This window comes from Cladophialophora psammophila (genome assembly GCF_000585535.1).
Source record: "Cladophialophora psammophila CBS 110553 chromosome Unknown aczJe-supercont1.15, whole genome shotgun sequence".
NCBI classification, from domain to species: domain Eukaryota; kingdom Fungi; phylum Ascomycota; class Eurotiomycetes; order Chaetothyriales; family Herpotrichiellaceae; genus Cladophialophora; species Cladophialophora psammophila.
The window spans coordinates 625,631-638,416 of NW_006912936.1; the positions used below are offsets into that span (position 1 = coordinate 625,631).

Consider the following 12,786-nt stretch of genomic DNA (forward strand, 5'->3'; position numbering starts at 1 on the left):
GCCCCAGTAGAGTCATCAGCGTGGTCATTGTCAGTGGGTTGGGCGTAGTGTGTCGGCAGCTTCCGCGCGTGGCAGCGGTCCAGGGGATGCTTTCCTGAGCGTTGAATTTCTCGACACGCTCAACTTGGAGGAGGACGAACAATTCGGGCCAATTGGAATGAGAACGACAGCAACGTGGACAGCAAGTACCGAGTAAGCCTTGCCCAAATTCACCCCGCGCTAGATTCAATCAAGAGATGGCAACAGGTGACGCGAAGGCGCAAGATTTTGAAACAAGGCAACGGCTGTGTTGTCTTTATGGCTCAATGAGGCCGGGCTCGGTACGAAGGAATCTTGGATCCGGTCCGTTGGCGGACTTGATATGGAGCTCGGGCGTCGCATCGACCCAATAGTGTCGCAGCTGCAATGAAGCCGGGCGCGTGAAGCCGCAGGGTTCAGGGGCTCACGCGGCTTCCACAAGGCTACCTGGTATGCTGCGCCCCCTAACAGTTGACAGTGGAAGCGATGTAGCCTTCCCCCTTCCAGAGAAACTTGGGTAGTACCCGGTATGGCTTTTCGCAAGGCGAACCCAGCCTGATTGAGTGATTTTGTACTCCCTACTCTGGGCCGTCCATGTAGTCTCTGCTACCAAATTAAACAGTAACACCTTGCAATGCTTTGGATCCCATTCAGGTCCGCTCAATACGCTGGGTGAAAAGTGAGCTTGTTTGCGCATGTTTCTTCAGCCCGATGCTGGCACCACCGGTACATTTTGAAATAGCCAGAACTTGACAGGCCAACAAAGGACCATCATGGTTAAGAGGCACAAGGCCTTTCGGGACTTGGAGGATGAGTATAAGCACATTCGGGTATGTCGAGCTTGTTGAGGTGCCTGATGCCCAATGTGCATTTCAGCGCTGATCGGTATTGCCTCAGGATCCAACTCTTCGTCGACGTCTCATCTTACGGGATATCAATGAGCGATCCTTCAGCCGAGCACATGTTCGAGCTATTATGGTCGCTGGGACTGGATTCCTGACTGACAGTTATGATGTCCGTGGTCTCCCCAAGATGTTCTCTTCTTTGGAGCGTACTGACATCTCGTCAGATTTTTGCCATCAACTTAGTATCCGACATGATGTAAGGCCGTTGTCTCTCTTCTGTAGCAAAACTTTTGCTATAGGGTCCTCTACTATCTGTACACGCTAACAAAGACTGGTAGTGGGTTTTGTTACTTTCCAAAACATGGAAACAAGATCCCTCAGGTCGACGACACCTTGATCAAGGTCATGACCTCTGTCGGCACGATCGTTGGGCAGTTGTTCTTTGGTTGGCTCGCTGACAGGGTTGGGAGAAAGCGCATGTATGGCTATGAGTTGCTGATCATTATGCTGGCAACTTTGGGCCAGTGTATCACCGGGCCTTCGTCAGCAATCGGCATAACAGGCCTGTTGGTCTTCTGGAGAATCCTCATGGGTATCGGTATCGGTGGAGATTACCCCTTGGCAAACATCATCACTTCCGAGTTTGCCTCGACCAAATGGAGAGGCACAATGGTTGCAGCGGTGTTCTCAACTCAGGCTTTGGGGCAATTCATCGCCAGCCTGGTTGCTGTGGTTGTGATCGCGGCGTTCAGATCGCAAATCGACAACGGCAACAATGTCTGTGAGGACGGTACTTGCACTCAAACCGTTGCTGCACACCTAGCTGTTGATAGGATGTGGAGGATCATCATCGGAGTCGGTGCAGTTCCTGCAGCATTGGCTCTGTATTACCGCTTGACCATCCCGGAAACTCCTCGATACACATTCGACGTGAATCGTGATGTGGAGCAGGGCTTTGCGGATTACAAAGGATGGGTTCAAAACACTATTGGACCGAGGACCGGACAAGGGGAAGTCGACGATGAGAGAAGGGCGATTCGTGCCGGCCTGAGACCCGGTGAAACTCTGGGCGGCCTCGATGCTGCCGTCGTCCCCCAGTCATCCTGGAGCGACTTCAGACGATACTTCCGACAAGGCTCCAACGGCTGGATTCTCCTTGGGACCTGTGGGTCATGGTTTTTCCTGGATGTTGCCTACTATGCCCTTGCGTTGAACAATACCATCTTCCTTCAGAAAATGGGGTTTGGATCCGTCAACAACAGCGACCCTACAAGATTATACACGATCCTCTGGAACGGCGCGATTGGAAATCTGGTTCTGGTGGTTGCAGGGGCTATACCAGGCTCCATCTGTGCCATACTGCTCGTCGACAGAATTGGTCGCAAATCCATTCAAGTCGGAGGATTCGCAATGATCACCATACTCCTTCTGATCCTCGGCAGCTCGTTCGAGAGCATGTCCGACGCTTCACGGGTGGCTGTGTTCGTTCTGATCCTGTTCTTCGTTAATTTTGGTAAGTCTTTTACTCCAAAACTTCATGTGCGCCCTCGATTAATATTTTTGTGAAGGTCCTAACTCTACAACCTTCATTGTGCCTGGCGAATGCTTCCCAACGAGGTACAGGAGTACGTGTCATGGGCTGGCGGCAGCATCTGGCAAGATCGGTGCAGTTTTGGCCCAAGCGCTAACGGGGCCATTGCGAGGGATCGGGTTTGAAAAGGGCAAAACAGACGCCTCACCATGGCTTCCCCACGTCATCCAGATACTCGGCGCCTTTGCAATGCTGGGTTTGCTATGCTCCTTCCTCATCCCAGAAACGATGGGACGGTCGCTTGAAAAGCTGGCCGGTGAAGAACCCAGAGCACTGGAAGGCGAAGAAGCAAGCGACGACGAGGACACCCGTCCGAAGTCGCTACTTGAGCTGATGTGGGTTTCATGCACGCCTGTGGTGTTGTTTCAGTGGCTTTTCCGCACCCGAGGCCACGCAGCTGAATATGATGATATCAATGGTAGCAAAGGAGCGCTGACTGAAGAGAGGATATCATTGTCAATGGTCGGAGCTGCCAACGAGCCGTCCCCTGCAAAACCTGTTGTCCCCGAGGGCGATCTGTCTGAGCAACAAGGTGACGGTGGGCTAAAATTACTGGAGACTGAGGTAGAGAGATTATCCGGTGAAAGCTCCGACCGAAGAGCCCATGATGATGAAATCCAGCGGATCACGTAACTGGTCAGCGCTGGAACTTTGTATCCGAGATGTTCTGGTCACAGAACTCTGTCGAGAAACAGTATAATCAAAGAATAAATATTGCTGGCTCAAGGCAACTCTAGCTCTATATGCGTAGGTCGCCTGTCGCAGTAGAGTTAGTCAGTCGCATTGATTTCATCAAACCTTATTCATGAAAAAAAAGAAGAAAAAAAAAAACGAAAGCATGATAACACCGGTCATCCGGGTCCCCAGCGCGACAAGCAATTTCACCTCTCCCACAGAATAGCAGTCCCCCGTGGATAGTACAATTGCATAGCGCAAGCATTCCCAGAGCATCATAATAATACCCAGTGAAGGGAATTGCCAAGACCATTCAAGTCAGCTGACCCAATATCGGAAAACTTTCCCTTTCAAGAGAGAAGACATCCCCTCACTCGGAACCAAGGTGTGGGACTTTATTCTTCTCATCAAGCATCTTCCACGGCAAGTGGTCGCAAAACCCTCGATTCCTGCCCTTGACCCTCCTACACTCATCTCTGGAATCTAAAAGAAACGGACCCAGGTGTCTCAGATCGCAGACAGCCACTATCAAGATGGTCGAGATTCCACCAGGTCCGTTCAACCCTTCGCACCCAAAACTCAATGGACTGGTCTGTTAACGAAGGGGAGAAAAATTCGCAGAAGTCGAAGCACATCATAAGATAATGCGGGAGACATTGTACAGATCTCCCCTCATGATCTCTGAAACCGTGTTGCATGACTGATACACCAGGCAACCACTACAGCTTCGCAATGTCAACTCCCCTTCTTACCCCCCTCAACCTGACCCTCCTCGTCCTCATCCTCACCCTCGCCTACCTGCGTCTGCGTCCACAATCGCCGCCATCACTTCCGCACGGCCCCCAACCCATTGTGTTCAAGACGTTCACCCCGCGGACTCTCCTCAAGTACAACGGTACCGACAACTCCCCCGTTTACCTTGCCGTCCGCGGAAAGGTGTACGACGTCTCTTCCGGCCGCAATTTCTACGGGCCGGGCGGTCCATACGAGAACTTTGCGGGACGAGATGCTACGAGGGGCTTGGCTTGTCAGAGCTTCGATGAGGAAATGTTAACTAAGGACCTGGATGGACCGCTCGATCCATGTGACGACTTGACTTCAGAGCAGGTGGATAATTTGAATGGATGGATTGAGAGATTTGATGAGAAGGTCAGTACTCACACTGTCATTTGTGAAATCAATTGTCTTGGAAGAGATTGGTCGAGAGACAGGATGCTGACGTTCCGCTTCAGTATTTGGTCGTAGGCAAGCTGCTACCTTTCCGGAAGACCGATTTCCATTGATTTCATGACGTATCGGACTCCCAAGGATGGAAGAGAAAGTAGAATAGCAAAGCAAAATATGTTCTGGTAAACAAGCATATCTTTTCATTCACGGTAATTGCTGTCGGGCTGTCGTAGCTAAAAAGCTCTAAAGGTACAATCTCGTAAGCTGTGCAGCAGCTAACCTCATGCCCATGGTCATCCGTTGATTAATCCCTCGCCAGACCAACTCCCCGGTGCCTGTGTCGCCACTAGATGAGAGCCACCACCATCTAAGGGTACCCATCACTCCCTCCATAAACACCCTACAGCTCATTTTTAGCGCTTGTGGCACTCTTGGAAGCAGCGCTGGCTGCAGAGCTGGCAGACTTGGAAGCAGATGCAGATGCAGCGGCACCAGTGCCTTGGGCTTGTCCAAGAACCCATTGCAATCCACTCTTAATTCGTTCAAAAATGGTTCCTGAGGGAGTCGATGTTCCGTACTTGAAGTAGTTGTATTGCTTCTTGGCTTCGGCGCGGAGTTCGTTGGCTGTTGTGCCTTGGTAGTTGGGAACGCCGTAGCTGTCAAGGTAAGACTTCAACTCGCTGTCGGACCAGGTATCAAAAGCAGTGTCCTTAGCAGCATCGGTTTGCTTGGCAAGGTAACTGGTGACCGATGCGTAGTTTGTCCCGCCGCTCTTGGAGGCAGAGGCATAGGAATCTTGGGCTTGTTTAATCAGGTCGTCGCGGCTTGCCTTGGCGTTCTTCTTGTATTTCTTGCCATGGGCTTCAAGATACTTCTGGAGATTCTCGAGGGTCCAAGTGTCAAATGTCCATGCCGACCAACCAGTGGCAGCCTTGTGCTTGTTTAGTCGGACTTGCTTCAAGAGCTCGTCTCGCTTGCTACCCTGAGGAACTGGAACCCCACGAGAGTCCAGGTAAGCCTTGAGGCGAGAATCAGACCACGCCTCGACGGCCTTGTTGAACGCATCATCAGCCATGAGAGAGGCATCATCAGTTGCCTTTGCATACTCATTGCCGGCCGACGAAGTAGCCGCGCCAAATGCGGAAGTAGCAGTGCTAGAGAGCGAGGACCCGCTCGCCTCGAGTTTCGCACGATGTTTGCGAGCCAAGGCGATGAGTTCGTTCTTCCTGCTGCCCTGTGGAACAGGAACTCCATGGCTGTCAAGGAACTCCTTCAATTGGCTGTCAGACCAAGCGTCGAACAGAGCATTACTAAGGCTGGCCTGTGCACTGGAGGCAGATTTGCTGGCTAAAGAACTGGCACTGTAGTAGGAAGCGCTCGCAGCAGATGCGGCTGACGACATGTTGAGAGAAGCCAATCGAGAATTGCGGCGGACATGGGCGATGAGCTTGTCACGGGTGGTGGGTTGTGGAACAGGAATACCACGCTCGTCGAGGAACTCCTTGAGGTCAGATTCGGACCAAGTCGTGTAGAGCCAGTCACCGGGGTAGGAAGCGTATTCTCCCAGCTGCTTTGCAATAGCATCGTAGTGCTGGCGGACGGTGGTCAAGAGGGTATCTCGAGTCCGTGGTTGAGGAGCGGGAATGTTGTGATGGTCAAGGAAGCTTTTCAGACGCGATTCAGACCAGCTAATGAATGTCAGCCAGGACAACAGCAGAAGGGAGCTTCATGCTCACCTATCAAAGATCCAGTCCTTAACACTGTGATAGCTCTCACCGGTCTTGTCCCCGGCTGTGGCGACAGGGTCAACCACTTTGGCGTGCCAATTCTCTTTGACAAGGTTCTCGAGGTCTTTCCTGTCCGCAGGGGTCGGATAAGGGACATCGTGGTCGGAGAGCCAGCGTTCGAGTTCGGTCTCATGCCACTTGTTGTAAGCTGCGAACGAGGTCAGCAGTGTCCCTGTGGGCATCGTCAGAGCTTTGGTCATACCAGCTTTGCTGAACCAGGTACTGGAAACAACGACCTCGGTCGAAGCTAAGGCGACGACAAGGAATTTGGAGAGGGAGAACCTCATGGTCGCAGGTCGATGTCGATCTTGGACTGTCTTCGGGTAGGCAGTAGGAGGAGGAGGAGAGTTAGAGATCAAGGATTATTTGTTCAGGAGATTTGAAAGGGTCGAGAGAAGAAATTTAGGCAAAGTTGACAGATTGAATGTTTGTGCCAACCTTGACGTCAGAATTTGTTCACCATTTACTGGAGCGATGGGTGGTGATGAAGGCAGGTGGTAGGTGAGGCAGAAGTGGCGCCACAGGCAGCTCGCGGTCAGGGCCAAGTCAGAGGAAGGGCAGCCAGACGCCCAAGCTTTACCTTCCTTAACCAAAATTCACACAGTAGACAGTGGTGGCTTCCCTCTGCTCCCTGCTCTCTGCTCTCTACTCGGTACACCAACTGCCTAGAAAAATCCCGTGAGAGCTACCAGCCGTTGCCAGTCAAATTGGCGGGACAGGAGTCCGACGAAACAAAACAGCTGCAGCGCCCAAGGTGCGTGACGGCAATGACTGACGCGATTCGTGATGCGGGGAAAGCAAGACACGCGCAAACCCAATGTGACGTCACTGCCACTTGGTCAAAAAGGGAGTCCGGATGAGTCTCGTCCTCATCCGCAATTGCCTGGCAAAGGGCCTTCTTAGTCTCTCCCGAGTAATATACAGGTAGAACAAAGAAACGCCTTGACATCAGCCTTGCGAGTTTCAAGTAAATAATTACGGGTAGTCTACATTTGTGGGGGACTAGGGTTGCGGTACCTTATGCTCCCTACCTAGTTCTCCGTACCCCGTACGAGGTACTATCAATGGTCTTGGTATTCAATGAAGTCATCGAAGCGACGTAATGTATCAGAGGATCATCAGTGGCACTCAGTCTCAAAGCTTCCAAAGGCTTTTTGACCATCTCTTTCAGTCTCGTCCCTAGGTAGAATCCTCGTATATCTTTGGCTCCTAAAAGTTTCTGCTCCCATCTAAACCGAGACTCACTGAATCACCCAAAATGCACCCCATTCTCCGTGTGGCCACAAGGCCAGTCCGAGTCCCTCACCGATTCCCAGCCCTGGCCTATCCTTCACAACCATTGAGGTCAGCACATCAATCATATGGGAATGAGCAGTCTGGGATGCAACAGGGCACCGAACAGAAAAACCCCAAAGCCAATATGGAGCATCCAGGCCCAGATGCTCCGGCAACTAGCAAAGGCGGCAGCTCTTCCACAAGCGGGGGTGGTAGCCCTAAAATCCAAAGCCCCAAATCTGCCGCCGAGAAGGACGACCCAGATGTGCGGAAGCACAATGAAGAGCTGGAACAACGACACGAGAGGACAGTGAATCAACTAAGTGAAGATGACAACAAGGTAGACAAGCAGTTTTGGAAAGGTCCGTCTTCTTCCCCCCAAATTGATCGCTGTGAACCAAACTAAACCTGATGGACAGGCGACGTGGGACGGCCCTCGGAAGATAAAAAATAGTGAGATTTAGGGCAGCTGAAGTGCTGTGAAACGGATAATGCATCTGCGACATAAATCATCGTGGGTGGCATTCAAATTCGCATCGGGCGTTCAGGGCCTTCAAAAGCAATATTGAAACCCTTGGTGATTTCTTGAGTGGACTGGAAGTGCGTCTGGGGAAGGCCCCGGAGACGCATTCAAGACGCTCCTGTACAGAGCGGCGAGATTTGCTCAAAGGTCCCAATCGATCATGGGAAGGGAAACACATCGGCACACACATGATGTGTTAGTCTCGTAGTGCGTTTTAGCGACCAATACAATCATGGAACCTGTTTCGCTTGACACGTCAAGAGAGCCTTTCTTTTCCCTTGGTGATTGAGCCAGATCATATGTGGTCTGACTTGCCTCAGCTGGCGCGCTCTATATTTTCCTCAGAGCGAGAATGTCTGCGAGACGTACTTGGCCTCGTTGTCCCCAGCCGGCTTGGCCTTGTTCGACATCTGGTCGAACCCGCGTGTACCAAGTCTGCGCCCTCTGGTCGAGCTCTTGCGGGTTCAAACTCGATTTCCAACTCTTGCAAACTGTGTCGATCGCTTTAAGAACCATAGCGGCAGCTTCCTCTCTCTTACTCGCCAATTCTTTCGGATTGGTCTTCTTCATGGCCGGTGCCTTTTCATTGGGAGCTCTTTCGGATTCTGCGTTGCTCGACTCAACAATAATCATGGATTTGAGAAGATAGTTTCGAGGTGAAAGAGGTTTGTGTATAGGAGGGCCGGCAGAGCTCTTAATGTCCTTACCCACAATCAATGGTCCATTTGATTTGCGAAGTGCATCGAGATCAAGTCCCCATAACGCTACGCTGGGGACACTGGTCTCATACCCAGCCGAGGGAGTGATGTGTCTTCGCATCACTGCCACCTCGCGGCCCATTATCTTGACTTTAGGCTGACCCTGTGCCCAGCCATCTTCTTCCGCAGTTGGCCCAGTTGTGAGGCCGAGATATTTGGCTTTGCTTTGCGCACCTGCGCTCACGACAGCTTGCGCCAGGCTCCACCGGCTTGAAAGAGGCTGCTCGGGATGCGTATATGCGAGGACCGCGATCGCGAAGGCCAGGAAAAGAGGTGCTCGGTTCGTCTCAATGGTGACATTCTCGAGCTCGGCAATGGACATCTCTGTTTGGGGTAGCGCAAGAGAAGTCTCATCATCGAGCGTGTCTCCATCTGCCTTTGTGCGCTTTGAGGTTAGAGAACCCGACTGCGCCGCTGCTCGTTTTTTGGGATTAGAAGCACGCTTGGCCGCGTTGATCACCTGCTTCAGCACCTTCTCATCAGCAAATATCGGTTTGAGGTCAGCCTCATCAGCCTTGGAGATGCTCTCGGGCGTATTGAGCTGCTGTTTCCGAAGAGCGTGGATCTTTGGCATGGCTTCTGCCAATGGAATGCGGGCATCTTTTGTCAGGAAACGCAGCAAGGTCTGCACCTCCGCCGCCGCCGCCATAATGGTCAGAGACTTTACGTTGAGAGACGGCACTTATGATTAGTACCTGACGCACAGCGAGGCACTCCGCATAACGTTGGCAGTAATCGCGCAGTGTCCCCGGTTAAACGATTGCAGATATCTCAGGACAATAGGGATCGACACCGATCAACTCCGGTGATGCTCGTCAAGTCAGCAGTTGCAGTGAGCGAGGCAGACAAAATTATTATGCGAGGCCTCATGCCACTAGTTTCAAATAGAGCGAGTTCGGTGGAGCTGCCAAGCTGCCTAAAATCACCCAGAGCACTATTGGGCGCTATTGGGCCGGCAGCCAAGACCAGAGCGGCATGGGCACGGCAAGTGCAGACCGAGTCTAATGAGACCTCCTGTTCCTGCCCTGTCGCTGCTCATGTTCCGCTCTCCCAATTCATGATCATCCGACAAGTCCAACATCGACCACCTTTACCTCACCCGCCCCCCGCCCTCCGATACGTCCCTCTCTACATAGAACCATCCTGTATACCACGTCTCAGTCCTCCTCCACTCTCCTGGTCCCCTCAATTGCCAGTCTTCGCGTATTCGGAGCCGGTCTCCTAAAAGGGTGGCGCAGCGCCCATGGCGCGACGACCTCCTTCAAGACGATCAATATCGATGGAGGGCGACCGCACGCCGCGAAGGTCATCAATCGACACCCCAAACCCCGATGTCTTCAGTGATGAATATGCGGTCGACCCTGCAGAGTCAATAGGCGCTTCAAGTCCGACGGACTCCATTGGCAGTCGACCCGAAGAGCTGAACCTAGACCAGCGCAACGACACAAACAATCATCCTCGAGAATACATACCTCCTGGACTTTCTGGAATCCCAATCGGCCTAAGCCGACTTTCTATCTCCAAGAGAACCCTTCCAGCCGAATCCTCCGCCCATCCCCACCGAGCCGTATCAACCTCGTCCCGTTCCATAGCAGATACCCGAAGAACCCTCAGCACCTCGTCTCGATTTTCCATCCCACGGGCTCAGAGTCCTTATCGGGGACCAACAGCCCCAAGTCAGCCATATGGACTATATCCTCAAGTTACAAGAGCCTCCAGTGTTATCAGCGACTCGACTATTCGGCCCCTAGAACTCCCCTTTGTACCACAAGGCGGTCCTGAACACCCATATTCTATGTACCCTCAAAACACAGTCCCTGAAGATGACAACTCGGATGCTAGTATCGGTTTGGGGTTTCCGGGAATGGGTCAATCATACCCGCCTGGTACAAGTTCTTCCAGTAATGAAGTGGGCGACATTGTTGGGAGCGATGGCCACATCGAGCAATTACCACCTTACAGCCGATATGCTGACAATGTAATCGCGAAGGGGGACATGGCGACGATAGACCCCCAGACGTCCTCCATCACTGAAGAATCAGCTACCGCCTCCACCATCCAACCTCCTGCCGCTTCTGATTCGGACCTTGAGTTAACGGCAGTTGGGACTGGCTCTTCTCAGGACGAAGTCGCCAAGAAAGAAGGGTTGGTTGAAAAGCGACGGAGAAGGACGTGCTGTGGACTACCGATTTGGACGGTCGTCATTGTCGCTGCGATCGTGGTGCTAGCAGCGGTAATTGGCGGTGTTATTGGCGGTGTCGTAGGCAACCAACATGGAACACACCAAGTCGAGGTGTAAGTTGACTAAAAGCAAACAGCTCATGTGGGCATTGCTAATCGTTTAACAGCGCTGCGACTACCACAGTTTGGCTCGACGCTGACCCCGCTCAAACCGGTCCATCAACACCATCATGCCCAACGGGCCACTATACAATCCCTCTGAACCAGACACAGCAGGTAGATTCGTGCGTCGTCGACGATGAATACTCTCATACATGGGAATGTCTAAACTTTGCTCTCCTTGGGATCAATGTCTTCCCAAGCGGGCCGAACTTTTCGGTAGTGTTCGATGACTACTCTGTCAGACCTCAATTATTCAGATATGGACCGCAACCTCCCGATTTTAACGGAACGCGTTTCGCAATGCAACCATACAAGGACAAGGATGACGATCAACTTGGTGTCGCCTTGTTCTTCAGTGTGCTGTTCGATAAGCTCATAATTGGTAAGTGCTCACCATGCTCTTCAACAATCAATCCCTGACTTAGTTGTCTAGTTCCTAACATTGAACTCTCTCCTGACTCTGATGATCATATGAAACGCTCAGTATCTGCACCAGAGTTGGCCCGAAGGGGGACGGGCAACTGGGGGGCCAGCTATCTCGGTGTTGGTGACAAACCCTGGTACTGTTTCTGGAACTCCACCATCAGCGAATTCTGGGTCTTTTTGGAACAGGATATGGATGACGCCTATCAGACGTATAAACCTAGCTCTACAATAACGTCTGCGACTAGCGGACCCACCAGCGCTGGCCCTTACAGCACGTCACATAACACGCCAGGACATGGGACTGGACCGACAACCACAAACCCGTCAACAACCACACCGTACCCAAGTGAACCGACTGACGAAGACTACTGGCCCGACACGAAACTCAAACGTCAAGCCACCGTAGGCTCACCGGACTTTCCCAAGCTTGTCAAGATGGTGGAGAAGCGGAAGCCTGACAACAATGTGCAGCCGTATTGCCAACAAATGCAAGTGCTCAACAATTGGCAAATCATGCCTATACCCGATGTGCCGACCATCTGTATCAAAGAGAGCGACTACGGCGCCCCTACTTCGGCCACCAGCAGAAGGAGAGTGATGCCCAGACGGTCACCCAATACAGTGGAGCAACTAGGGTCGAATTGTATTTGTGAATGGTTCAGTGTATAGACCCCAATGGAGGATATGGGAATTTGTCTCTGTGTCTTTATGTGTTACGAACTCATGAGTGTGCTGCTGGAAGGCCTGCTGTTTGATTTTCCCTTTTGGAAGGATGTTGTCAACGGACGAAGGGTATTTATTGGATCATTTCAGGTCTGTATATTTGGAGTGTGATTCTACTGTCTGCTCTTTAGGCATGGTGGACGGAGGACAGGCAAAAGCAGGAATTACTGGTAGAATCTTTCCTACTGTTACCGGCAACAGGAATTTCAAGGATCCAAATTCGTTTCACTGGATGCATACTGAGATCTGTCCAAGCCCTTCGGATTCAGATGTGTAGGAGAAGGAGATGGGCCACTGTTCCCCTTGTTCCCTTGTTCCCTTGTTCACACCCGTTCGTCTTACAGCCTCATGTCGTCATAATAAGGCTGATGACAAGCTTCATCCTTTCTAGCTATGCGCGTCTGACTGCCACCATGCTTACTTTTTGAACCTGTTCACGTTTTTCCACGACTAGGTGGGATAATGGCTCGGGTCTCACATGATGAATCAGTCAGCAGGAGCAGTCAAGGTTTTCGTTTTCCGGCGGCTAGTCAGCTTGTCACTCTGTTCGGCTAATGGCTTCGAATAACTCCTTCGGGCGTAAATTGCGAGCTGAGCTCGGCCGAACCATTTACCCATTCCCGTTCCCGCCGTGTGCATTTGCTTGTTTCTATTC

General features: G+C 51.9%; 6 protein-coding genes across 6 annotated transcripts; 4 read left to right on the top strand and 2 right to left on the bottom strand.

The window, feature by feature from the left end:
- Window positions 1–1,114: 1,114 nt before the first annotated feature.
- A1O5_09162 (MFS transporter, PHS family, inorganic phosphate transporter) lies at window positions 1,115–3,087 on the top strand (the record flags this gene model as incomplete). Its single annotated transcript, XM_007749742.1, has 3 exons — window positions 1,115–1,119; window positions 1,202–2,376; window positions 2,432–3,087. The coding sequence occupies 3 exons, from the start codon at window positions 1,115–1,117 to the stop codon at window positions 3,085–3,087; spliced, it is 1,836 nt and encodes a 611-aa protein (XP_007747932.1).
- A 774-nt stretch (window positions 3,088–3,861) lies between these two features.
- A1O5_09163 (uncharacterized protein) lies at window positions 3,862–4,412 on the top strand (the record flags this gene model as incomplete). The annotated part of the gene is made up of 2 exons (XM_007749743.1): window positions 3,862–4,278; window positions 4,362–4,412. The coding sequence occupies 2 exons, from the start codon at window positions 3,862–3,864 to the stop codon at window positions 4,410–4,412; spliced, it is 468 nt and encodes a 155-aa protein (XP_007747933.1).
- Window positions 4,413–4,696: 284 nt separating this feature from the next.
- Window positions 4,697–6,370, bottom strand: A1O5_09164 (uncharacterized protein; the record flags this gene model as incomplete). Its single annotated transcript, XM_007749744.1, has 3 exons — window positions 4,697–5,984; window positions 6,033–6,231; window positions 6,286–6,370. The coding sequence occupies 3 exons, from the start codon at window positions 6,368–6,370 to the stop codon at window positions 4,697–4,699; spliced, it is 1,572 nt and encodes a 523-aa protein (XP_007747934.1).
- A 971-nt stretch (window positions 6,371–7,341) lies between these two features.
- On the top strand, window positions 7,342–7,812 carry A1O5_09165 (uncharacterized protein; the record flags this gene model as incomplete). Its single annotated transcript, XM_007749745.1, has 2 exons — window positions 7,342–7,720; window positions 7,778–7,812. The coding sequence occupies 2 exons, from the start codon at window positions 7,342–7,344 to the stop codon at window positions 7,810–7,812; spliced, it is 414 nt and encodes a 137-aa protein (XP_007747935.1).
- A 399-nt stretch (window positions 7,813–8,211) lies between these two features.
- On the bottom strand, window positions 8,212–9,288 carry A1O5_09166 (uncharacterized protein; the record flags this gene model as incomplete). The annotated part of the gene is made up of 1 exon (XM_007749746.1): window positions 8,212–9,288. The coding sequence occupies one exon, from the start codon at window positions 9,286–9,288 to the stop codon at window positions 8,212–8,214; it is 1,077 nt and encodes a 358-aa protein (XP_007747936.1).
- Window positions 9,289–9,882: 594 nt separating this feature from the next.
- Window positions 9,883–12,077, top strand: A1O5_09167 (uncharacterized protein; the record flags this gene model as incomplete). Its single annotated transcript, XM_007749747.1, has 3 exons — window positions 9,883–10,934; window positions 10,988–11,364; window positions 11,416–12,077. The coding sequence occupies 3 exons, from the start codon at window positions 9,883–9,885 to the stop codon at window positions 12,075–12,077; spliced, it is 2,091 nt and encodes a 696-aa protein (XP_007747937.1).
- Window positions 12,078–12,786: the final 709 nt, after the last annotated feature.